Source organism: Aphelocoma coerulescens, chromosome 2 (assembly GCF_041296385.1).
Source record: "Aphelocoma coerulescens isolate FSJ_1873_10779 chromosome 2, UR_Acoe_1.0, whole genome shotgun sequence".
NCBI lineage: Eukaryota > Metazoa > Chordata > Aves > Passeriformes > Corvidae > Aphelocoma > Aphelocoma coerulescens.
The window spans coordinates 38191479-38219047 of NC_091015.1; the positions used below are offsets into that span (position 1 = coordinate 38191479).

The following is a 27569-nucleotide window of genomic DNA, read 5'->3' on the forward strand; positions in this document are numbered from 1 at the left end:
ATTTACTAAGAGTCCATATGCTCACTAGTTTTGAATACAATACTTTGAACACTAATTTACTGGATCTTTATATGGGAACTGGTAACCATACAACGGAACCAGCACAGATGAAAAAAAAAAAAAAGGTTCAATACAGCACTGTCACTTTCTTATCTTTTCATAATTCCTTAGTTTATAAGGACACAAATTAATATTCTTTATGCATTAACTAAAAGAAAATCTTCAGATTTGCTCCTTTACACAGGTACCTTTAACGCCTGTGTTGAGCCAGCATTCACACTTCTGTAACCCTTGACTGTGTGACCTTTAGCACTTTTTCCACTGCCACCAGCATATCCATTTTATTCTCCCATGTAAATCCATTCAGTAACAATACCAGAACACTTGCATTTAAAATGCATAACTAATCAACAATAGCAGAGCTTGAGGATTTTTCCAGATCCTTGCAAATGAAGTTTCCACTGCTGAAATGCCAGAGGACGTCATGAACATTCATCATCAGGAACATTTAACTGAATTAAGAAAAGAAGCAGACACAAGCTTTCACTGCACCTGAAGTGGTCTATTTTTATCCTATTTTATAAAGATTTTTTTTGCCATGCTCATTACCATGGAAACCAAGAAAGTGCTGAATCCAACAGTGGATTTGTAGCAAGCACTCAGCCTACATCAATATACCACAGCTAAATGAGAGATAGCAGAAGCAGCAAACAGAATGAGGAAACGTGAATGAGGAAACACTGAGATCAACATTAAACCAGATAATCTCACCTCTGAAGTTATTTTTACTGTAGTTAATTATTAAAACTGCTATGACATACATCCAGATGCAGTAGTAGTGAAGAGAACAAAGATACAGCAATTTAGTCTCTAACAGAATTAACCAAGCCTGGTTTCACACAGATTTGTATCTATATCCCAACACCTTTCAGTGCAGTAACTGCAAGTGCCTTTTCTGTACATGCCATGATTTCCTGACAATTAGACCCCTGAACACTTCCTGATTACACATTGGAATATTTTGGTACTCGTGTTGCTTCCAAGTACACGAAATACCCATCTTTCAGTTACAACATGAAGAAATAAGAAAATAGTAATATTCTATGTGACAAGAGTAGTAGTCAAAACACTGTGTTAGGACTCATTGTTTACACTTTTTAAATTATCTTGCAAATTGGAAAAATACTTGGGAAAGAATTATTTGGACTAGACAAAGACAAGAAAAATCTTGCCCTAATGCAGAAAAATACAGATTTTTAGGTTATTCTAAGAAAATCTGAAGAAGTAATTGTTCACATTCTCCCAATAAAGAGATTTCTAAATATATCATGTTCAAAATTAAGAAACCAACAGATAATTTAATCGAGGTCGGAAGCAGAGGTAAGCCAAATTCAGGCCAAGCTAAAATGCATTTTTAAAATTTAAAATATTTTTTTTAAGAGGTAAGACTATTAACTCTTGAACAATTTACTTCAGAAAAATCACCTCTTGAATTATGCAAAATCATAAATGGTCCTTTTCCTTGCCTTTCAATACACCAAATTGTCAATAACTAGGAGATTAAAACCTCTAGCTTCATTACCTTGTCTTCTTTGTTGCTATCTCAGAACAAGCAACAGATGACAATGTAGGTGAGTGGTCTCCCATATGCGGGATACCAAGATCCTCACTCAGTATTCAGCATTTTCTGAGCCTGTGCCAAACAGGTGATTCTCATGGATACAGGACACTTACCAGGGTAAATCAAGTAACACAACAATATTCTCATAATCCAATCTAACTTCCAACTTGAATATTTGCATTGTGTCTCCTTAACATACTCCTTCCAAATTATATCTGAAGACAAAATACCTTTTCACAGCCATAGAGATGCTAAATTTCACCCATGGAGTGGAAGCTTTGCACCACTGCAGCAAACAGTTCCAAGAGCTAATATGTGAATTTGCAAAGTTCTTTGAGATCCTACAGGATGAGGAGTGACAAAATGGAAGTAATTATCCCATTAGCAAAAATACTTTTTTTCTTGTGCAAGGCATTAGAATCTCTCCAAACATTCTTGTGGCAGAAATTAATTAGGGCAAGGTGGGGATTCAGACAATATCCTGGTTCTACCATTGCGCCAAAGAACTAATCAAGTACAGAGCTATCTAAACTAGCACAGTTTTCTCCAGACCACCAAACTAGCTTCAGTTTTTGAATAAAAGAAGGCATTACTGACAAAATTTCTTTTAGCATATTGACCCTGAAAAGTATTCTGTAGAATTGGGTAGGCTTTAAGGATAGGAAAAAAATTATTTATTCCTCTAAATCTCAGGGCAAAGTTGTCAGGGTAAAAAGATGCCAGATGAAATAACTGAGATCTCTTTGGAAGGTATCTCAGAGCTACAACCTGTAGACTGTACAAATAAGGATATTCATTTAAGTGAGGTTGACAACCCTGTATTTAAGCAACAGTCTGTGTGCATCAGCCTGACAGTGATGCACACTGGAATGTGAATGGAGAATGGAGAAAGGCAGAACAAAATCTCCTGCAAAACTGCATTATTAAAAAATTAGCACTGTAGCAATTTTGCATCCAAACAAGAAAAATATTATCAGTTTTCAGCATGCATTAAATGTAGTTCAGTAGAACTCAGGTTCTACTGAAGTTCCAAATATTTTTTTTTAAAATGTGACTAAAGTCATAAAATCCAAGCTGAAATGGACCACAACAATGAAGGGGTGCTGTTAATTACACGAAACTTCTCATGTAAGAAGAAACAGATTTTCTTTTAACATTTAGGAGCTACACAGATTTCCTTGTCAAACAATCATATCTAAAATCCTAATGACCCATGAAAAAATCAGAAAGGCTTCCTCTTGTTAGATTATTTCATATGCTTAGACTGTACATTGAAAAATTCACAAATTCATACTAGCACTACACAGATAATTAAAATTAGGGGTAGGAATATCAAAAAAATATTCAGTTGAGTATCCAGCCTACTTGGATCAACCAAGTAGGTAGTTACACTAAAACTGTAATTACCAGTTATATTTCATAGGCAGATGGAAGAATGCTGCCTTTACGACTCCATACAAAGAAGAACGTTGGGTTGTAGTACTGTCCTCGACAAATTGTACTACAAGATTACTATCAGTCTAGCCAGCTCTTGCCTAACTCACAAATCATTTCTTGATTCAGTATTTCAGAATACCTTTAATGAGAAGGAAGAAAGCCTATAGACACAAACTTGAATGCAGAATTAGGACAAATACAACAACAATGGCATATATTTATAAGACCTGAACATAGAACTATAAACTACAAAAGTAAAGTGGGTGACCAGAGCTGGGGATATAGCAAAGGAAGTGGACCTCCATATACACACATAGAGCATACAGAAACTGCAAAATCCATTTGAATAAGAATGAGGTTAAACAATCATCCTTACAACACAATACACTTAATGGAAGATTTCTGATGCTTTTCTTAAAAAGACAGAGGCCAAGAAACAACCCAGTACAACTCATGATAAAACCTACATATCTTACACACTTTTTGTCATACGTTTAAAACAATGGTGATGCTTTTACACTACAAAAATGAACAGCCCTGACCCATACCACTAATTCATGATGGAATAGAGTCAGACAAAAAAAAATTATCTCCAAGTGAATTCTTACAGGAAGTAAAATATTAATTTGGTCAAACTTGGTGACAACTTACATGCCTTGACATACACAAAGTTTCACGTTTGGTGAATGTTAAAAATAAAGGTTAAGGTGCCTTGAAGATTCAGATATCTTTAATCTTGGCAAGGGGATGAGCAGTGGTTTTTTTCAGGATTCCAGCACTAGAATTAAATGCCCAAATTTTATCTCACTAACATCTTGACCCTTCAGTCCTTTTTCTGAATCTGACCCTTTCCTCCAAAGTCACCAAAGTTTTAGTCAACAATTTGTCTGCTACTGTTCATCTAATCGCTTGTTGCTCCTGGCAATAATAATTTGACAGACATTGATGTTTTTAACAAAGAATGAAGCCACAGGAAAATCCCCAAATCAGTCTAGACATTTTGCCTCGAAGGACTTTGCCTGACTTATGCCAAAATATTGCTAAACTGCTACAGCTGACTCCGCTTCCCTGCTACAGAGGATACTAAAATGCTTCACACATGTTTGAAGAAGAATCCCAGTAATGTTGTGCCCTTTCAAAACGTACTTTAGAAGTTTACAAAATCCACATGGAATACACTCCCTATTATTTACATACAGAAAAGACAATACTTTGAGCAAATACTTTTACAGTGGCCCTAACAATAGCCAACTTCCTTTCTTACTCTGGCAAAATCTTCCCTGAACATTTGCAGGGGTTTGTTAGAGGAGAACCGTTTTAGGATTTTCTTTTCTTCTATTAATGACCAGGTTGGACAGTTTGCAGACTATCTCTTCTCCCTATCTCAACCCAAACTGTGGACATCTTGTAATGATTTTTTGGGGGAGTGGAAGAACATCTGCCTCCCAGAATTCAGCATCAAAGTATGTGCATGATTCTCTCTGACACACTATTGTTTTGTATCTTGTCATTACTATGTTTATATATAGTCATTCTCTCCTATGCAGGCAGATGCTGTAATGGCCCATAAGTAAATGTAATTGCTTAATATTCAAAGAGTGGTTAATGTTGGCTATGAACAGATGCTGTAATTTAGTGTAGTCTCAAAAAGAACTAATCTCTACATATTTTCTACACAGATTAGAAAGAATCCTAGTATCAGCTGATCTGTGTGGATATCTGTAAGGAGGTTATAGACATGAATCAGAGAAATGTCTCTAAACATGCTTAAGTTTATTCTCCTTCGATGAGTATTCCTGCTTCCTATTTCTATTTTTTTTTTAGCTCAGCTCCATTGTTCTGATTAGCTAAATATAAACTTCTATAATCTGCAAAAACTCTATTATCAACAGATGATTAACTATATATGCAATACAAACACCCCCCCCTCTCCCCCCCCCAAAAAAAAGTGTGTCACTCTTGCAGTAAATTTCCACAGGTACAGCAGATCTTGAGGAAAATTTTAAGATAATGTATAAATGATCAGCAAGCAGAAAAAAAACCCAAAAGTGTATCACTTTTTTTTTTTTTTTAGTAAGATTCTTATAAAGCTATCCCTCAATTTTGAATTAGTGATCAGACTTTGCCTTGCCACCCACATATGAAGGATTCCTAAAGAATAGCATTCTAACATGTCCTGCTCTTTTTTCAGCTGTTTGTAGCTATTCCTTTCACAAGGTTCTCGGCTTCCCTGGACTGGTGGCATTGGTGAGCAACTCTCTAGAATTCCCTGAATTCATGCTGACAACTCCTTAACCATCGTATCGTCTTCCCAGGGCTGTTTGTTTACATATCTGACATAGAACCTGGTCACAATCTTCTACCTACCACTCCTCTTCTGCTTCCATTTTTGGTTGCTTCTCTTCCAGATCATGAAAGGCAAAGCTTTTTAAATGTTCCTGCTACCTTTCTTGCTTTAGCAGAAACATTTCAAGCGTTCAATGCTTTGTTAAGTTTGGGTATTTCAGCCTTTATATATTGTGGTTGTGTTACTTTGTACAAACACATGATATGACACAACAAGATGCTTTGTGTTAAAGACAAAAAACTTTGAGATCTTTGCACATTTCACAGTATGTCAAAAACAAGTATTACAGAAATCAGTCTCAGCCTACTCTGATTAAAGGAAAATGGTAGTCTACCTGACTTCCTGATACTCTAATTCTTTTAAAAGGTATGCTCCAGGGAACACTTGACTTCTGGAAAGTGAAGTCTTTCCCCCACCCACCTCTTCCCAGGCTTGCAGGATCATACTTCACATTTGTTCCTATTTAAATTAAGAAGCAGAAAAGAAACATGAAACTACCTTAAGCAAAAATGAACAAGTCTGGTCTAAGAAGTCTATCCCTTATTTGCTATCTTTGGAAAGGGTGGATTTTCAATTAACACTTAAACTTTCCCGAATTTCTGTGGGATTTATAAGGATAGAAAAGAAATATGTATTTTCAAAGATCAGGAATTTGTTATTAACATAACAAAATAAAAATAATAATAAAAAAATTCAACTGGCTGATTTTATCCCAGGTAGTTTAGAATTGAAGTAAATCATGGATTCTGTCATTTTTTAACAACAGAGGTTCCAGAGGTTTTACTAGTTATTAGAGATTTGCATTTTTGATTTTAAAATTTTTAACTTGTTCATTACTAATATTTACCGTGGTTCATTACTAAGAACTCACAAATTAGGACATACTAGAACTAAGAGTAGTGCTGCAACATAACATTTATCCCCTTAACAAATTTATATGTCCTTTTACCTAAAATCCCAAGGAAAACCCCAGAATTTTGCAAGTTTGTGGTCAATATATTTAGAGATCTTACATTCACGAACACATCTGGAAGTAAACACTCTAGACCTATCACATCAGATGGTGCATTTAAATAGAGATGGAGTTTAAAAGCAGTATTGCACCTTACCCACAGTGTAACTGAAAAGCCTGTGTTACTCAAAGCACTAATTCAGATGGACAGTTTCTTTCCAAGGAATGCATGTTTGACTGTTGTTTTTCTCCACACTGTTGTTGCATAAAGGTCACAACTGTATAAAATACACAGGCATAGGATCATGATCCCATGTGGAGTCAGCCAAAATTAATATCATTCCCAGCTTTGTGAATGACTTGCAACATGAGTAACAAAATTATTTTCTCTTCTTTGTTCATCTGTACAATGATACTTACCTTCATCAGGTTGTGGGAATTGATTAGGGATATGTTAATATTTAGGAAGCATCATAAGCTGCATCCATTCCTACAAAAATCTGTCCTACAGTAGCTTGACTAGGTTTTTCAGGACAACGATTATCTGTCTTTTTTTATTTGTTTGTACAGTTCCCAGAACAATAAGGTCTTAATCCTTGACTTGGACAGCTAGACACCATTGAAACATAAATAATTAGGAAACAATATGAGTTGAGAGATTTTAGCAGAGTGTTATACTTCCCAAGGGGCCAAAGCACAGAGCATTTAAATGGCCAGAATTTAGCCAAAGCTAAGGGAACTGGGGACAAGAAACCATGGCCTTGGTTGCTTCTAACAACTTTGGTGGCTTGTTCTTGAAAGAGCAGGGATACAAAAAAGAAGACTGATGGAATGCATATGTGAGAAAAAAACTATTCAGAGGAGCATAGGAACTGCAAATATAGTTGTCTTTTGAGTGAGGCATTTAGGGCAAGAGCTTTTAATGTATCTGCCAGCTCTACTGTATTTGCAAATCATGAGCAAACACGGTAGAAAAAGTACTGGGTTGTTTGGGGGGTGGGGAGGGAAGGTGGTTTCAAGAAACAGCACATAAACATGCAATTTCCCAAAAGATACACACATCAAGAAAGAGTTGTATGACCAACAGTAGCAGTTGTCTCTTGAGATGTGTTCTTATGCACACAAAGGCTGCACTTCTTATGAGTATACCCACTACATTCCAGGTAGAATCTCCAAAGTATCAGCTGTGTGTCATATACTAAGAATACCTCCCTGCTTCCTATCAGAAGCAAAAAGGTTGAAGCCAGTCCAAGCACTTAAGCAGCTCTTTATTTCAAATAGTCCTTCATCTTCAGCATCTAATAGCTTCAAGTATCAAGCATAAAGGGTATGACATGGAATTTGTGCCAACATTTCTAAGGAAAACAATTACTGAACAATTAAGTAACAGCTTCTTCATTGCCTGTCCTCACATTTTTCTGTTGTTAGTGACTTCTAAGCTTTGTACTCTCTGAAAGTGAGTATCAGAAACTTGGGCTTGTTTAGAATTGAAAGACTGATGGGAAGTATGACTGCCAGCATTAACATGAAAAATAATTCCTTCCAAGTGACAAAAGAAATGCTCTGTTTCCAGTCAGTCTGGAAGATACCTGGAGGACAGGCAATTTCCACAAGGTGATGAATGAAAAGGAAGTAGAATGTCGAGACGAAAGGCTGGAATGTTTCCAGTAAACTGTGAATGCAGGGTGAGGCAAATTAAAGCAGTCTTCAGGGCAAATAAAGGCAAAAGAGTCAGGGTTTAATACACTACCCATAACTTTAATTCTCTTTAATAAAGTTAATGTTGAAGCAATATATTAGGAAAAAATGAAGAACTACAACAGAGACTAAGTAAATATTATTTTCAGCCACTAATCAAAGTATGTATAATACACATGCAAAAAGAAACAAAATAAACATTTACCTAGATGTAGCAAGTTATATTATCTCAGTATTTTAGAACAGCCTGTATCCCACTAAATTACTATAAAATGTCATTATTACACTGTGCATCCAAAACCCTTTGATACTCAGTCAACAATACATATTTTATATAGACACCTAACTTAAACATATAAACCCACTCATTTAAGTAATACATTTAATGTACAATAAAAATTAAAGAAAACTGTCTTTCCAGCTATCAACCCCTCTTGTATTTGACAGTTAACTAATCATAAATTTGAACACATTAGAATGATAAGGATTTTGTTAAAAGACTCAGAAGATGCATACAGTTTGATGTGATCGGAAAGAGATGCTGAAGCTCTGTTCTTGAAAGAAGAGAAATAAAGTTACCTTTTTTTCTTTTTAATTGGAGTAAATGGAAAAAAGGTCTTAGAAAGTCTTAATGTCTTACCTGTTGGTATGCTTCATAGATTGTATCAAACAAGAAAGCCTGAGGCATTTCACTCGCTCTGTACCTGGCACGTTCCAGTGAGTGGTCTAAGCAGCCATCAGCAGCAGAGGCAATAACAGTAGAAACTAAAGGACGGATTGCTCCAGCTGCCTGTGAAAGAAAACACAACACGAGACCTCAGTGTTATTAATATTAATTTATATCACATAGCTTTAGTCAAAAAAAGCTTGAAATTTATTTTTATCCCTTCTTTATCTTTCCTGTATCTTAAAATATATAAGTCATACTACTTAGTCTGTATGAGACTTTCAAGATTAATGGAGCATGGAAGACTATGTAAGTACACACTGAGGGACACCTTACCAAAAAAAAAAGAAATCTTAAGCCCCTCATAAACATCTACTGCAAATACATGCACAGATCTGAGATGTTCATTCTTCAGACTTTCTTCTGTATACATAGTAGGCAGCTTCAGTGAGGACAGTTCTAGGCCTATTGTGATAGCAAACAGCAGCAGACAAACCTGAGAAGCCTTGACAATCCACAACACCTATTGCTTTCACAGATCTCAACTTGATCTAAATAGATCTAAACTGATCAGAACCATACTACAAGAAAAGTTTAAAAAAATTGAGCTTGTTCCTCTGTGTTGAATTCACCCTGTGAAATGCCAAGTAATCACATTTACCAGTGAAATCAGAGGGAACACAGCATATACATCTGAAAGCACTCAATAACCAGCAGCACTGTGCTGCTGAACAGATATTTAAATGCTTATATTTCAGTTTCAGTTTTGCTTAGATTTGAAACCAATTAAACACATACCTTTGATTTTTTCATCAATATATAGTATTAAAGATCTGCGGCATCTCTGAAACAGAACTCTCCTATGTGGATTTAGGCATTTTGATACCAGAAAGTTACTCACACTACATCAGTGACTTATCAAATGCTCACATGCTTTGGATGTAGCTCAAAAAAACTGGGACAAGAGTGGTTCATACAATATGAAGAATGTAATGGCAGAACACTGCTTACGAAGTCACAGGGCAAAAAGCATGCTCCTCATCAATGCTAACCACTGAGAACAGCATCTTCACACTATACTGCTTATTATCAATTTTTAAGAATAATAAAAAAAGAATAATTGATGCTTCTTCAAAACATGTGGAATTATCCAACATCTTAAATCAGTATACCTAGAAAATCATTCCCAGTGGTGAATTCTGACACTTTTCACTGAAGTCACAGATTTTCTGAGGTTTAGTGAATTTTGACACAGAAAAAAAAAGTCCCTTATCACATATCAGCACTGCTGTTATTGATATTACTTATCTCTGTTGGCAAATCCTGCCCTAATATGAGTCCTGTCCATTCTCAGAAGATTTCTGACCTCAGAAAGAGAAAGAACAAGTTCTCTTCTCTCCCCCTTTTACACTACTAAACAATTAAACAAAGAGTAACGCAGTCCGCGTGTTGAGCACTTTATGAGCTCTAAACTACAGTTTAGTAAACTACTTAGTTCATTCTTTTACAGAATGAATACAGAGATGTGAACCAATTTCTCATGCCCAAAGAGTTCTGATATGCATGAGCAACCAGGGCAGGGTGAAGGAAGTGAAAAGATACAAAAGATTCATGTGACAAGAGATATATCTGAACTACTTTCTCAAAATCTGAAAAGCACTTTTTCTTTCTAATACATGGGAAGAGATACCTATATAAAAACTACATGGAGCAAAACACTATTATCCAAAGGCAAAATGTGGTACAGAAAGACCAGTAAAAATTGTGAAATCACATAATAACTGTCTGTAAAGAACCACAAGAGGTCATCTAGGCCACCTTTCTGTCCTAGACAGGATCAATTTTATTTCTGTAATAGAAAAGACAAACTGAGAAAACTAAACATCACTACAATTTTAATAATATGTCAGGGTATTAAATGAGGTGTAAATTTAACGGACGTACTTAGAGCAAAAGCTGTGCATAGCAGAAGTAGAGAGACTAAATTATCTGTAATTTGTCCTCCCTCTATTTCTTGTGATTCAAGGACATGCATTATTACATCTATATCCCAGCTGCTGGGCATTTGGACTATGTTATTTTGCTCTGCCATCATATTTTAATTGGTCATACACACACAAAATTATAAAATTAGAAGGTCATGGGAAAAGAGAGAGAGCAGCATGCTACCCACAGTTTTTCTGTAATTAGCTATATATTTGAATTTTTTTTTCTGGAACAGTTACCATTCCAGAAAGCCATTTAGCCAAAGAGGATTCCTTAGGCTGATCCAATATTTTATTACCGTTTTTAACAATCCTGTCATGTTACATTTTCAGCATAAAACCGGCTGGAAGAATACAATGTGACTTGCGTAACCAAATCTCACAAGTGAAACATGCACTCTGAGGAACAAAAAACCAAACTGCAATTCTAAATAAAATTGAATACTCAGAATTATGTTCTTAAAAGAACTCTGAAACACATTGTTTTCTTGCCATCTGGTTAATTGCACAATAAAAAATTATGAATATCTGTATTGGTATCTTTGTGACAATACTGAACCACAACTCCTGCTCTGCTGAGGCCTAGCTCTTCCAAACAATTCAGAAAGACCTAATTTCTACTAAATCCAAATGCAACATTTTTTTAAACTCTGCAATTAACTTCTCAAGTAATTGAAAGCTTCACGGCACTTAACATTTAACAAGTGCATTTTTCAAACAACTACAGTTTTCTTTTACAATACCCCATAACTGAGTCCAGCGTGGCAGGCTGAGATTTTCCTCTTTCTTCCCACCACTTCAATAAGAAATTACAAATTGGGCACAGGAAGATTTTTTTCTGCAGCAGGTCCACTCAAACTATACCTGACACTGATTGAAAACATGAAATTTAATACAAAGAATAAGATTTATGCCTGACTTTTGATCATGCAAAGGAGAGAAATTCTGTGTATTTAGAAACAGGATAATAAGCAGTCATCTGATTTAAAAAGAAACCCCCAGCTTTTATTACAGAACAGAACAACCCAGTCCATGACTGAAAGCAGAACAGAGAGCTCTGGTACTTAGTAAAGCCAAGAAATTTCAGCTGCTCAGAAAACCTTCATATGATAAGGAGCTGCAGCCCAAAAGCCCCAAAAGCTGAGCTCGAGCATACTTGCTAAGGTGCAGCAGTATTAATACCTTAAAATCCTGAGACAAGATCCAGAAACTGATTGTCTGTTTTGCTCACTACTGGCTCACCTTTCCACAGGACCTTTCCCTGTCTCACAAACACACACAGGCTCCCTCAACCAGATGATGTGACCCAAAACAGGACTGCATTTACCACCCCAGTGACACATGAACTACACTAGTTCCTAAGGCCACTTTCAGACTGGGTGAAATTGGGACCAAGCAAGGGAAAATACTGGCCTGTGGCCCTGCACTATCTTCTTACAGCACAAGAGAGCTGCATCCCAAACACAGGAAACCTTGCATCTGCAGTACTGCTGGCAACATCCCTGAGCTGGTATAAGCCAACAGAGCTGCCAAACCCACACTGGCTCACACAGACCTCACCACATGTGCTTCTGCTTCCAAAACTGGCTCATTGTATCTTCATTCATGGTCTAAGCATAATATTGGGCATGTAAAATCAAAAGAATTGAGCTGTGAGTTTTGTCTTATATGCAGGCCAAAGAGGGGCAGACTTTTAAGAAGTATGGCTCATTCTGCAGTACTTCCTTCTGGTTAGCACAAGCCTCCCCCCAACTCTGAAAAGCACAAAGCCTTTCTGAATTCCAGCTAGCAGCCTTGCAATGAACTGAATGGAAAATTTAGGAATTTAAGACAGGGCGACAGACTACATTTTTTAGTTCAGAAACTTAAATATTAGGGCACAGAAGGGACAATAATACAATAACGCAGTATTGTAGTTAATGGGAGTTCTGTCCCTGATAATTGTGGGGTGTAAGTGAAGAACACAATCACTCAGCTAGTCCACATCTATTCAGTTACAACAAAAAGCATTTTAATTTTTGCAAGGAATTTCCATGTTGGTTTTTGTGGTTATAAATTGGTAACAAAAAATTATTTCCATATTACTAAAAGAGAGTATATACTGAGTCTCAGGTATTTGAATTTGATTTGTTCTAATTTGAGAGGCATTGACTTGCTCTTTATGTCAGGAATGCACAAGTATTTGGCCCAGCTCTCACGCAAGGTTCAGACATGAACTTAAAAATGAATAAAACAAAGAAAACGTGTCCTCATTTAAAATTAGAAGTACTTGCTAATGTCACTGTAAAATCTTTTTTGTACTTTGAATTACCATAGCACAAAATACAAATCCTGTGAGTCTAAAGCAAGTGCCTGGGTCTTAGCCTGACATTTCTCTACTCAGAGTACTTATCTTCTGATTTCTAATAGTTTTGAGTCAGACCTCAAGGAGGTTTCAAAATCATAGATAATGCATCATACACCCTTCTTCAATGTGAATACTTAACAGAGAGTTAAACTGAAATTCTTTAAATGTTCACTTTACAGCCTTCAAGCCACTCTACTTTGCACTAGCTTTGGCATGTCCAGGAAACGCATTTCTTTCCCCCATTTTTGCATATGTTTTTAAATAAACCAGTTAAAGTATTCAAATATGAGTGGACAAGCTCTTAAAATACTCTTTTATAGCCTAACAGACATTGAAATAAATACCACTAACGGGTTATTTTTCTTTTGTATTGGAACACATTGGAAGAAAAAACATCCTCCTAATCTATTACTTCCTTAAAACAATGCTAAAATGTCCTAAGAATAGAGAATTCTATCAACTTCAGGGGAAGTGACAGACTCCTGTCACTCAGAAGTAAGCTCATCCATCGATCTGGTGAAACTGAACCTGCTTCCAGATGCTTTTATAAACAACAGGTGTCTTTTATGACCCATTTTAGACCGCACAAATCAAAAACATTTGCAAAAAGTTCTCAGTTTTGTGCTCCTCTTTTTTGCATAACTGCCTAGACCACAACATGCATTCAAGAATTAAAGATTCAATGGTGATTGAAAAAAAGGTAGAGAATGAAGTGCATGATGAAGGTCAGTATAACAGGGTATTTTCAATGGATACAAGGTGTACTAACCCACCTTTTCACTAAACAGTAACATATTGTTCTCAGTTTATCATACTTCCATTCTAACAAGAAATTGTTTAGATGTATGTATCCAGTGAATCTGTAACCAGGGTGTGCTTAACGATCAGACAACATAGTCAGTTCAATGAATGTTGGATCCAAAAAGTATTAATGACACTTTTTATTACAAAATGAAATATGAATTTTTAGATCACAGAAGCCGCCACACAACATAACAACTTGGCTAACATAATGCAGTGTAGCTTTCTGTTACTGAATATTCATAAACGTTTTAAATACTCATTTTTATTTATAATAAGGTAATATTAGGTAATAAAATGCAAACAGAACCCATTAAAATTATCATAAGGATTAGGCAGTGAGATGGAGCTTTTATCACAAGAAACAAATTATCCAGCTTACAGATATCCAAAGCACAGTGCAATATTCACCTGGGACAAACACACCCCACTTACATCACAACACACCAAGAACAAGTTATCAAAGACCCAAAAGCTCCAAAAGAGCATGAAAACCAACACAACTGCATTGCTGATTTGGTCTTTTTGGGCAGCCAGAGTTGAAACAGAACAATGCTAAATAGCTGCAAAGCTCAACAAGTTGAATGACATGGACTAGGAAGAAAAAAAAGTTGTAGTGGCACAAAATCCTTACAAAAAATGTCAGAACTACAATTCCTTTTGTTTTAGAACAGTGTGGTAACAAACTCAGACAACCACAGATCCTCCAGGCTGGCATACTAAAAAAAGTATGCTGTCTTTGGCATGCCCTTGTTCACAGTAAGCCCCAAGTACTAATGCAGACCCACAAAGTCCACTCACACAGCCAGTCTGGAACCCTCAACTTCAAGTGAGTGGGAATGACAGCTTAAAACTGTAGAGAGTCTAGTCATAAACAGGCAAAGCCTTCCACCTCTCTAACACGACTTCTTTTCTACTTTTTAATTACACCAACAATACTTTCTGTCTCCATTCATAGCCTCTGTCTGCCATGAAATTAATTTTCCCTATGCTATCTTCCCAGCCTCTAGTAGCATTAAGAAAGTGTATATTTTATGTTTTCTTTATTTTATATTTTAATCATCCCAACTAACAATTCAATGTTTTAATATTACTTAGGAATAGGCCTGATATGAGACATAGAAAAGCAAGCCTATGAGTGCTAAGCTTAAAAGAATGTTCCTACTCTTAAGCCCTTACGTGTTTTCTCAATATTTGTATTCATAAATTTTAATTCTTTATTCAGAGTTGTTTTCACCTCTGACAAGCAAAATAGAACTGGAGCAAGGCTCACAAATAATTTAGCCACCCTGCTTTAGAAAAAATAAACTTGGCTTGCATATATACACTGAAAATAGAAGTACATTAGAAATACATTTTCATAATTTCAAAGCAGCTAACTTCTTTGAAACTGTATGATGGAGATGGTGGGGCTTGTCACACTTAGTAGGACAACTATATCCATCTTGGAACTCCATTAGAGCCAGTTTTATAATTGTGAACTTGGTAAACATACAAGCAATTTTATCTTGCTTTTCCATGAAGACAAGGATTGCATTAGGACACTGGTGAACTACATAACAATAACAATCAATGGTAATCTAGACATGCTAGGTATCTAACAGTTTACAAATATGTCCTGGAATGGTTTTTGTTGGGTGAAAGATTATTTATATGTTTCCAAACACTACCATCTCATAAGCATTTCAGTCTAAATTAGGTCTGGCTGTGAACCAGCAGAAGCAGCTCAGAATAACTATGATTAATTTCTTCTCATTTTATTCCATCAAACTGTTTCCACATGTTACTACAGGGAAAGTATTCTTTTACACAGATCAAACTACTTTCCAGGAAGGGCACTCACAGCCATCTACAGTATGAAAAAAAATACAGAAATAAACACAGTACCTCTGATTCATGAAACAGGTAGAAACTTGCATTTCTATTCAGACATCTGCATTCAAACTAATTGTATCTACAGTAATCAACATACTTCAGCCACACTCAGTAATTATCATTTAAGTTAGAAGAGTAGTCTCTACTGAAAGATTTCCTATTTCAAATTTATCAAACAGAACCTTCAAAGGAAAAATTCAAAAACTTAATTATAAGATTAAAATATTTCACATATTTAAGAGGAAGTTCTTCTAAATTTCTTCTATATCTAATAAAACAAAGGCATATAACCATTTTTGTAAAATAAAGCAATTAGAGAATTACTTCTAATGCACATTTAAGGTATAGCATTAAAATACCATATCTTAACCTTATCTTCTTGTTTCTTTTTTTTTTTTTTTTTTGCTTTTCATTTTCTGTATTTTGTATCCAGCTCTTATCTAGGGATACATTTTTTTTTCTATAACCAAAAGTTTTGATCTATGAGTTTTATGATTCCAGAGCAGAGATGGAAGATTTAGAGTATTTCCTCCTCCAATCTACAGAAATCCTAGCAAAACAACTCTATTTCAACAGACAAGAGGGAGGCAGAAACAAAGTCATGACACAAACCATAAGCCACCACTCCTGTACAGAAGAGCAGTTGAAAACAACAATTCAACTACGCAAGCAAAGTTTTCTAAACTTAGGTGTGAACACTTGTTCAAGCCCAAACTAGCCAAGCTTCCAAACTAAACTAATACAAGCCTGGACACAGTCCTCAGAGTTCATAACCTCATTCTGGACCCAGAACCCACCTACTTTCTGGATAGCATGGCAAGGCAGCAGCTTGGTTGCATGGTTTCAACTCAAACCTGTCACAGTCTGCCCCCATAACTCATTCTGTAAATGTCATGTCCAAAAGACCCCCCCAAACCAGCTGTACACTTCTCTTGAAGGACCAGATACTGCAACTAGTCAGTCAGGACTATAGGACAAGCAAGATGACTCAGTAAAGAACAGCGCACCACAATAAAGGTAGAGGTACTGTCATTAGCATGCAGAAACACAAATTTGAGTCCAGGGCATCACATACTTTCACCCACACTCACACCCACACCCACACTCACCCATGTAGCAGATACATAACTTATGTGACTGTGCTGTGGTGGGATCAGGATTCCTTCTACTTATTCCTTCTACTGACAAACAAGCACAGTCTGCAACCTGGGTTGTGTATCCATTAGAAATTAAGGCTGACGAAAAAGGACTACCTTCTTCTGCAAGGGTATCTTCTGTTAAATTCTTTAACAAAAAGAGTAATTCTAAATTGTCTTATTTTGAATTTTGTGGGGAAAAAAACCCCAAAATTCATAATCTTTATGGGTACAGCATGTTTGATTCTCATTAGTGAGCACTAAAATTTCTTTTATGTAGGCAGTATCACCAGCCAGCGCAATTTCAGCTATCTTCACACATTTGCACTGGCAGCTTTTAACTGCCCAAGGACAGAACTGGTTGAAATGTTAAACAAGCCTAGTCTTACACAGATATTAAACCTAATCATCAACTAGACAAAAAGAAGGTTAATTAGAACACATGTAAGGAGTTTTGAACACTATGAAAAAAAGGCTTGTATGCTAAACTTCACCTAATTTCCTTAAAGTCTGTTTACCCAGCTGGCTAGAAGCAACAGTCAAACTCACTAAAATTGGGCACATGTTAATCTTAAACCAACACCAGGAAGGAAGAAGTTATAATTGTGTTTATTCCTAGCTGAAAGAGAGGGGATGTTTAATCAGAAATTTAATATACACTTTGATCCAATGTTAATGAGCTGACACTGTGTTGTACATTGAAATGACTTCAAAGACATAGGATGCCTTAAACAAATGTAATGTATATTTATGACACTGTTTAAGAAAAAGAAAACATTTCTTCTAATGAGGTCACTTTTATCAGAGCATACTATCTGAGTAACTGGGTATAGCACATGTACATCAATACATGTCAGAGCCCCAATCAGCTAGAGCAAAATAAGGAAGATAACAGAAACTGTTGCTCAAAAATTAAGAGTGCACATGTTCTTTTTTACTTTACATAATTTCCGTTCTTTCATAGTTAAAATATTTACTTCTAAGCATCAGTAAATATTGTTTTGGTATTATCAACCACATGCTAAATTCTAAATGTTATTCTGTGGAACAACTAAGATTTCTCAGAGAAAATAGAAAAGATCTCCCTCAAAAAGAGAGAACAATAGGAATACATAACTGAATATATATATATGTTTAAAGTAGAGGAAGGAAGCAGAACTAGGTGTATCACAGGCTGCAATTTTTCAACACACAGCACTGAAAACTAGCTCAAAAACATAGCATAAGTGGAAAAGAAGCAAAGCCAAGTACATAAGCACTAAGAAAAAGAGTGGTACTACAAACAATGACACAACATTTATGTGAACATTTGATTTCATAATAAAATTGGATTTTTTTTTTAAAAAGCAGACTGAAAGTAAGTCGTAAGAATGTCATTTACATTGTCCTTGTATCATGAATTAATGACATAAATTTTTGAAACAATAAAGCATAAAATTATGAAAGTTAGCAGGATTAAACCAGTATATATATATTTAATGCGTCATACAAATTATATAGCATTTCTTCTACTGCATTCTTTATCTGTGCATTCCTTGTGAGAATTCAAGAATGGTGAAGGAAGTCAGTGTTTTTCATAGACACAATAGTACAGAACATTACATAAAATAAATTTTGTCATATTATTAGCCAAAAAAGGTCTTACTATCTTAGTCAACCTATTTAACTATTTTTTTGTCACAATGCAATAACTGGTAATGTTTAACAACATCCTCTCATTTAATAAGGTTTTGTTTTCCTCTAGACAGGTTTTTAAAAAATATTTTAAAGTTTGTGATATAGAGTCTGTATAATGGTACTGAAGATCCATATTAAGTATATGATGCAGACCACACATGGCATCCCACACGTAAGAGCAGCACACGCTGGTGCAGAGCTTCAAGACTTTCTTATGACCTATTTATTCTTTTCAGTTGTCAGCAATAATTGTACATTATACACAATTATGATGGATTCTATAAGATGCGTAATTCAGTCTAAGCAATTCAAACATTGCAAAGCAAATCACGTGGCCAGTATCCCATCATCAGTTTTCAATACTTTTTGAAGCATTTCAAAGCATACTTACAGCTTTACATTTTGGCAGTCACTCAAAATAACTGACACTAAGATGAGATACCAGCACTTTCTTGTTCTAACTCATACTGCAAATCTAGGTAGCAAAATTTAAACAAAACATTTGCTCTAAAATTAATGAAACACAAAACCAATAATTTTTGCCACTAAAATTAACAAGACTGTTTATTTTACTTTGACTGCATAGTCTCCCCTTGCATGAACAAGTAATGAAGCACAGCTTACAGGCAGCAAGACATCTTTCATACCCCACATACTGATTTACATTGCAAAAAGCTATCAGTGATCATGCACTCTGCCACAAAGGATTTTGCATATTACAGTAAATCAATAGAAGGATGAGTTAGCACTTGTATTCAATGGAGCAGAAATCTTGACATAACTGCCACAGGAGTGAAAATTGTTTTTAAGAAGTTTATACTTTAAGAAGAATATTTTATCTCCAGACAGTGTGCATCATTACAAAATCAACCTCATGATGTGAAGGCTACTGATCCACTGCCTGTCATTAAACACATGATTTGCATCATTTTATAAAGAAGAAAAAAAAATCTCTATGTGTTGTAGGAAGACTCTTGCACAATTTAATCAACCAAATGCAAAACTGCAATGTTTAATTAATAACTCTTTCCCACACATACAGTCCTGAGCAACCAAACCCACAGGCACTGGAGTTTGTGGTCATGCAGTGCCCTAAGCAACTCTGCACTTGCTTATCAAATGCCTTTGCGTTATGAACTTGCTCAGCTGCTTCTCTCAGAACTGCTTGTGCCTCTCCTTGCAGCTCACCTTGGACCTGAGCTTCTTTCCCTTACAGCCCATTAGATTCAAAATTTCAAGTTACCTCTTTATACAGGCTTCATCTAATACCTTCTGTTATCAAGGGCCTTGTAAAATGGATCATTACGCCTTACCATGACAGTTTGACTCAAATAGTGACTTTAATACATGTATGTGTGGATTTCATACCTCATGAATTCTCTCCTACATGCTCCAAGGCTCCTCAAGGCAGTTTTAGTTCTATCTGTACCACAGCCCACTTACTTCTTGGAAACAGGAGGATAAGCACAGAACCAGTCCAGCAAACTATTACAGCATATGAAACAGGCCAATTTGGCTTTCTGAAGCTTCACCCAACCTGCAGGGCTGGTGGTGTCCTTGCCACAACCACTCAGATCACAAACTCAGCCAAAATGCAGCTGGGAACATTTCTGCTTGAAAACTCAGATAATCTTTCTTTTCAGGGCAATATTTGGTGAAAAGGGGTAAAATTTACATGCCTAACCCTTAGTCACAGAGGTATGGCTAAGAACCTCTTCCAGATCTTGCCATGTAAGAGTTGCTAGAATGATCCAAGGTCTTTATTCAGCTTCTCATGCATGCTGGACAAGATGAGATTTCCCTTATTTTAAGGAACTATTCTTTAAAACTTTGATCTGCTGCAGGAAGGAGAAATCTGAGGGAGTTTTTTTGCACATCTTTGCTTAAGGTTGCTTCATTTCCCAAACATAATATTGTTTTCTCAGATGAAGCATATAGATTTTAACTAGCCTCAAATCAACAGCAGTACCATCTATGCCATTTCTCTAAATTTGAAGGAGGTACATTTTATAGACATAACAAAAAATTACGGCAACAACCACTTAAATATAGGAAACTATGCTCAGAATTTATTTTCAGGATAAACTAACCCTATTAAAAAAAAAAAAGGAAGGTAAAAATTAATGTGTGTAGACTTTCAGAAGCTAAAAAGTGGTGGATTAAGCTTTTAAAAATACTAGTTTTAGTACTAGGCTGGTTCTGATAGTACAACATACAAATGCTGCAAAGAAAAAAAGGGAGATTATAATTCAGGTTTCTGTCTATGATTTAGGTATTTCAGTTGGCTGAGTTGCATCCTTTCTAATAAATGCAGTGAATCATCTAAATCACTTAAATTGAGACTGGGAAATGACAGAGCTGTTTCTCCCTTTACCAATGCCCTCCCACTGTCAAACATTACATCTTGTTAGGACTAAGACTACAAGTATTTACTAACAATGCATCAGTTCTCCATTCAATACAGAAAAACATTTAGCAACTTGGCTGAGAAGGTTTTAATTTCCATGGGACCAAAAATGCCATAAGCTATGGAAACATCACTATGCTTTCGATAGTTATCCATTAAAAAGGAAAAATGCATTGTATAACTGGTTTTTGTACAACAGCAAAACCACACTTCATTTCTTCACACATTCAGGCTACTAAGGAGCTTCTGATCTTTACAATAACATAGAATCATAGAATAGTTTGGGTTGCAAGGGACCTTTAAAGGTCATGTAGTCCAACCCTGCTGCAATGAGCAGAGACGTCTTAAACTCTGAGTGAGATCATGTTGCTCAGAGCCCTGTTCAACTGGACCTTGACTGCTTCAAGGGATGGGGCATCCATCATTACGGCAGCTGGTGTGGGGTCAGTAGCTCTGACTGAGGAAGCTGTGACCAGTCCGGAGAGATGGTCCCATGGAGGATCGTCTTCCTAAGGCCCGGTGTCTTCCCTCAGCTGCTGGCAGGAGGGCCCATGCAGGAGCTGTCAGCTCTTTAGTGATTGTCAGCTCAGCTCTGCAGGGCACCTCCAGGCCAGACCAGGGAGAGAGACAAGAGGCCCACGTAGCTGTTCTGCACGAGGTAGCTTTATTGGTCTGTACTCCTGTGAAGGGGACGCCAGGGACGAGCATCGCTCTGCCCTCGCAGGGGCAGGGGGCTAGCTTTATAGGGATACAGGGGGTGGGTGTCAGAGGGTAAAGGCCAATGGGTTACAAAGGATCTGCATAGGGTCTCCCAGAAGATTCTGGGTCTGTCTTCTTCTCGTAACTGAAGAGTAGCTGCCTTCGCGGGGGCATCCTGCTGGGAGATCGAGCAATCTTCCTTATCTCAGCAGACGTGCCTCCAGGGCAGTGGCTGGGCATACCCCACACATCATCTCTTTGGGAACTCTTCCTGTGTTTCACCACCCCCACTGTAAAAAAATATTTATCTCTATCTAGTCTGAATCTACTCTTTTTTAGTTTAAAATCATTACCACTTGCCCTATTTCAACAGAGCCTGCTAAAACGTTTGTCCCCATCTTTCATATAAGCGCCCTTCAACTACTGAGAGGCCACAATAAGGTCTCTCCAGAGCTCTCTTATCCAGGCTAATCAACCTGAACTCTCTCAGCCTTTCATCATAGATGTTCAATCCATCTGATCATTTTTGTGGCCCTCTGCTGCACCTGCTGCAACAGGTCACATCTTTCTTGTGCTGAGGGCCCCAGTGCCGGATGCAATATTTCAGGTGGGTTCTCACAAAAGTGGAGTAGAGGGACATAAACACCTCCCTGGACCTGCTGACCACACCTCTCCTGGACCAGAACACAGTTGGCTTTCTGGCCAAAAGTGCATACCTGTCAGCTCGTGACCAGCTTTTCATCCACAAGCACCCCAGTCCTTTTCTGAAGTGTCCTCTCAATCCTTTCATCCCCCAGCCTTTATTGATACTAGGAATTACCGCAGTAGAGCCACAGGAGCTTGGACTTGGCCATACTGAACCTCAATGCTCACCACCAGACCACTGCTTGAGCTTGTCCAGGTCCCTCTGCATAGCATCACCCCTCTGGCATGTCAACCACACCACTCACCTTGGCGTCATCTATATATTTGCTCAGGGCACACCTGATCCCAATGTGTCTGTGTCAATGATGAAGGTATTAAAGGGTATTGGTCCCAATATGAACCCCTGAGGGACACCATTTGTCACCGATCTCCACCTGAACACTGAGGTGTTAACCATTACCCTCTAGACACAGCCATCCAACCAATTCCTCATTTGAACAATCTGAACTGTCCACCCATAAAATGCTTCTCTCTGCAATTTAGAGATAAGGATATTTTGGATGACTCTGTCAAAGCCTTAGGGAAGACCAGAGAGGCAATATCCATAGCTCTTCTTTGTTCCACTGATGTAGTCACTCCATCATAGAAGGCCTCTAGGTTGGGTGTGCAGGACTTGCCCTTGGTGAAGCCATAATGGTGCTAATCCCCTCCCTGTCCTCCATGTGCCTTAGTAGGCTAAGAGGATGTAGGTCTAAAATATTATTTTATTCTCAAATTGATAAATAACACCCTACAACTCATTAATAATTATTTTTACATTGACATTAGTCACTCTCCTAAAGTACAAAACTCATTCCATTCATGTCGAGATGGTAATGGTAATACATCATCAGTTCTTGATTCTGTTTTTGTACAGGAGTCTGACAGGACAGTGAGAGCTCCCCAAAGCACCAAGCATACAATGAAAGCAGAACTTCTAAGAACACAGAGGATAACTTCAGATGACCCAGTGTATAAATATTAATCAAAAACAGTCTTGTCACTGATGCAGCCTTTGCAGCTGGCTAAAATCAGTCTTTGAATATAACAAAGAGGACAAAGACCACGTGTAAAATATTCTATACATGGCAAAACCGGAGGAGATAACAAAACAAAAAGATAATTGCTCCAAGAGAAAAAGTGCAAAGAAAGGTCAGAGTGGGCAGAACCCTGCCAGCATTCTGTTCCCATTCAAGTACACCACACCAGAACTTCCTATTTATCCACCCAAGTCTTCCTTTACCATCAGTGGAGGGAAACAGGTAGCTTTTGGTTTGCCACCCACCAAGTTTTGCTAATGTAACTCAGCAACCATAGATAGCAAAAATAAGTGGGTGAAAGAACAGGATCCACAGGGATCTGTGTCTTCTGCTCCAGCCTTCCGCTACAGTAAGAGTCATAATGGCAGCACGAGAGGAACAGACTGAACACAACACACAGTGTTTTCTGTCTGGGAGTATTATTTTGACTGCCTCTGTGAGTAGGAGACCACGAGACTGAGTAGCACTGTACAGCTGTATTGGCATGTAAACTTTGTTCAGGTCCTTGCTAAAGCTCAGAATAAAGTAATGATGTTAGACAGCTTCCAGAAACCAGCTTTTAAGAATGCCATTTCGACTTAGTCCTTTCAACATAACAGACTGTACTTTCAAATCTAGTTTATGTTAACTAGAGAAAAAAATCTTTGGATGTGCCTTCTTTTTGTAAACTTTCAATAGAAGAACTGACAAGTTCCCCCCCCCCCACCTTCCTGATTTCTTTTTCATGTAAGTATTTTTCATTTTAGTTATGTTGTTTAAAATGCAATGTTGGCAATGAGATATTGCTAGAGGCTTTGGACTGATGCCTTCTGAAGCTTCCACTTTTCCCAGCTTTTACTAGCTGTAAAAAAATTGTTTCTAGAAACATATAATTTTAACTGCAAAATTACTGCAAAAACATAAACTGAATTTAATTGGTTACAAAGTAATATTTTGACATAATCAAGGAATTGTTTAGGGGGTTTAAGGCATAATTTATTAGTTCTGGTTAAGGTACACATTTTTATTCCCACAGGCAAATAACAAACTGATTAGTTAGTGTAATAAAGCAGTTTATTTGTCTGACAATTGGCAGCTAGAAGTGCAGCAACTTACTTGATCAATTGCCATTTTAAAGAACATTAAAGCCTCTCATAATTATGTTATCCATATGGTATGCAGACATAACAATACAGCATTACCCCTGTTAACACAAGTTATTCAATATGATGTTTCTGCCAGGTTCTGTACCTTTCTACATAACGCAAGAGGAAGTAATTACTTTTTGTACTGAAAGATTGAAGAACTGACATCCTTTTAGATATGCAAAGAATTTGACCATAGGAAGAACTAAACATGATAGCTGCTCTTGATCAATTTTTTTTTCTGATATTCAAAACCATGCATACGAGTTTTGAGAAAGTCCTAGCTTTCCAGTTAGTTTTTCAGAATTCTGTAGTTCTCAAGTGGAGACAGCCACCTGTCTCTGGGAAGGTGGTTTTCCAATTTGTTACATAAAATGAAATTCTCCTCATGCTCCTTAATTCCATTACTTTGCCAGGTAGCATCAATAGCACCCATCTCTTAGAGATTTAGAGCACACATCTCTCTGAAGGCCCAGCCTCACTGAATTCAGTGGATCTAAGCCAACACAGAAAGCCACCACAGAGCAAAGGAATATCACACACATTTCAGACAAACGTTATACAGTGGAAAAGACTATTACACATGTACACTATCACCTTTTTGAGATCAAATGATACTTCAGTGATCTAGGTAAGGAAATATTTACCAGTCAGAAGTTCAGATGAACTAGAGTACACGGACATGAGAAGGTCAATGGAGATTACCTTGGTTCCCCCTACTTTTTTACTGAAAATACCTTACCTTTCTTTTAAAAAGAAAACCAGGAGAAAATATTGCATTAAAATCACAAAACTTTCAAGAAAAAAGTGAACAAGTTAAACACAAATTCAAATGAGATATGATACACCTTAACATGCAAAGACAACACAAACACATTCCGGAAAGTTATTCTCATTTCAACCCAAAACCAGTACAATTACCTCCATTCTTCTACCACTCTCAAAGAATCACATTTAAAACTGATTTACAAAGAGGATTTATTTTAAAGTCTTTGGCAGAGAATCAATTCTGGAATGCTATTTTGTGCTTTATGAGAAAGGTCAAAAACCTTGTTAAAATTCAAGCAGAATTTAAGTTTTAATGACTGGAAACTTATGTTCTATATCACTGAAAACTATAGTGCAGAGTTTATATTTTATTGCCATTTCTTATTGAGCCTATCTACAAAACTACAGGCCTACTAGGAAGAGGCTCGATATATTTAGATTTCCAACAGAGTGTTCTGAGAGGCTTGATATAATTCAATTTTCATAATAAAAATTTTAAAAAGCTATATATTGCCCTCCCACACTATGAACTTTCAAAAAAAGGTGTAGGAGCACTAAGGAAACACCACGGTTCATTCTTCAGACTCATTATTCCACTGTCAAAATTGTGAACCACCTGTCAATTAGCTTATCTTTCACCACATTTTCTGGAAAAGACAAGCAGTGGTACATTTTCCTAGTTTTCTAGTACCCAAAAAATCTGTTATCACTAATGACTTCTACCTCAAGCCATGTCCTTGAAGCAGGGAAGCATTATGCTATCTTATTAATGGAGAATTCAAGAACAAATTAAAGATAGCAAATTTTGCAAACAAGCCTGTGGCTTAGTTGTGATTTCTTACATCTCTGACTTAGCCAGTTTATCTAACAGTTCCTCCTGTTGCTGCTGCATGCCTCTCCTACCCTTCTACTTGCGTAACACAACTTCAACCAACGCTTCTCCTTCATATATCACTTACTTTCTCAGAAATCTTTTTAGTTTCTATGAGTAATCCCAGTCCTCAGATGCAGTGATAAACAGAAGAATACCCAACCTACAGCTGGAGGCTTCCTACTTACCAGCAGTTTGCAATGCTCACAGGTTCTAAAACAACTTAGCATTAATACAGAGACAGTTTTTTTGCTGCTTATTCAGGATTTGCATATAAGTTTGAGACAAAAACACAAAGCTTACAAGTCAACCAATGCAGTACACTCTTTGGCTATATTAGTAATCACTAACAGAACTGCTAGCATTAGGTGATAATTCTGCATGGAAAAAAAGGTAAACTGTGATTACATAATCTACCTTTCAACTAACAAATTGCTGATTAATTCAATCTCTCACTGACAGTCTCTATGGCAATAATTATCCCCTGTAGCAAAATAATACCTGCGGCATTTAAAAACGTCAACCTCCCCCACCTGACTTCTCTGCATAATTGGGAACCTGGATCTGTTCTACTTAGAAAATACCCATCACACATTAATAGAATTGCTAGAAAATTCCTTATTTATCAATCATGATTTTATGCTGTACAGTATAAAGCACATTGCAGAGTTACATTGCTGTATAGTACATACCCCATGTTCTTTAGCAGCTATAACCACTTTTGCAACAATATCTTCTTCAACAAAAGGCCTCACAGCATCATGGATAATCACTACTTCTGGCTTCTGGAGCAAATGGCTGGAAAATTCATTCTCTGCAAATACTTTCAGTCCGTTGAATATTGACCGGTGACGAGTTATTCCACCTTTTACTACTGTAACTTTTTTGTGGCCGTATTTTTCAATTATAGTCTTCATTGTTTCAGTATTTTCAGGAGAGACCACCACAATAACATCAGATATCCAACTTATCCTAGAAAAACCAGCACAAAACCAGAGAAAGTAGATATGAATGACCAAATAAAAGTGGAGCTATATGAAACAAAGAAATTCATTACAACAAATATTCAAGGTGGCTAAATAAAGCATCTCTCAATATACTCAAATCCATGTTTTTGTACTCCACTCCTTAAGGGAGAGCTATAACAGATTTATACCAATAACACTGGAGTTCTGTGAAGGGACTTCCTTCCAACAACCACTTTGCAGAGGGGCACATTCTGATAACTCTTCAAAAGCCTTCAAAACATTTCTTACTTCAGCATCATTCCTAACTTCAAGCAGAACTTCTAAATCAAACAGTGACAGTTTGCTAATCAGTTTCTAATAAACTGGTAAATCCTGTGACCTGGTATACTCCACGTTCCAGTGAAGTACACAGTGTACAAGGGAATAAGACAATCAAGAAAAAGTCTGAAAAAAGATCACTATCAA

General features: G+C 36.8%; 1 protein-coding gene across 1 annotated transcript in view; it reads right to left on the reverse strand.

The window, feature by feature from the left end:
• LOC138106449 (D-ribitol-5-phosphate cytidylyltransferase-like) overlaps window positions 1-27569 on the reverse strand; it is a 111426-nt gene that overhangs the window by 76978 nt on the left and 6879 nt on the right. The window contains 2 exon segments of the mRNA XM_069007063.1: window positions 8696-8845; window positions 26829-27108. Coding sequence (XP_068863164.1) covers window positions 8696-8845; window positions 26829-27108 — 430 coding nt within the window.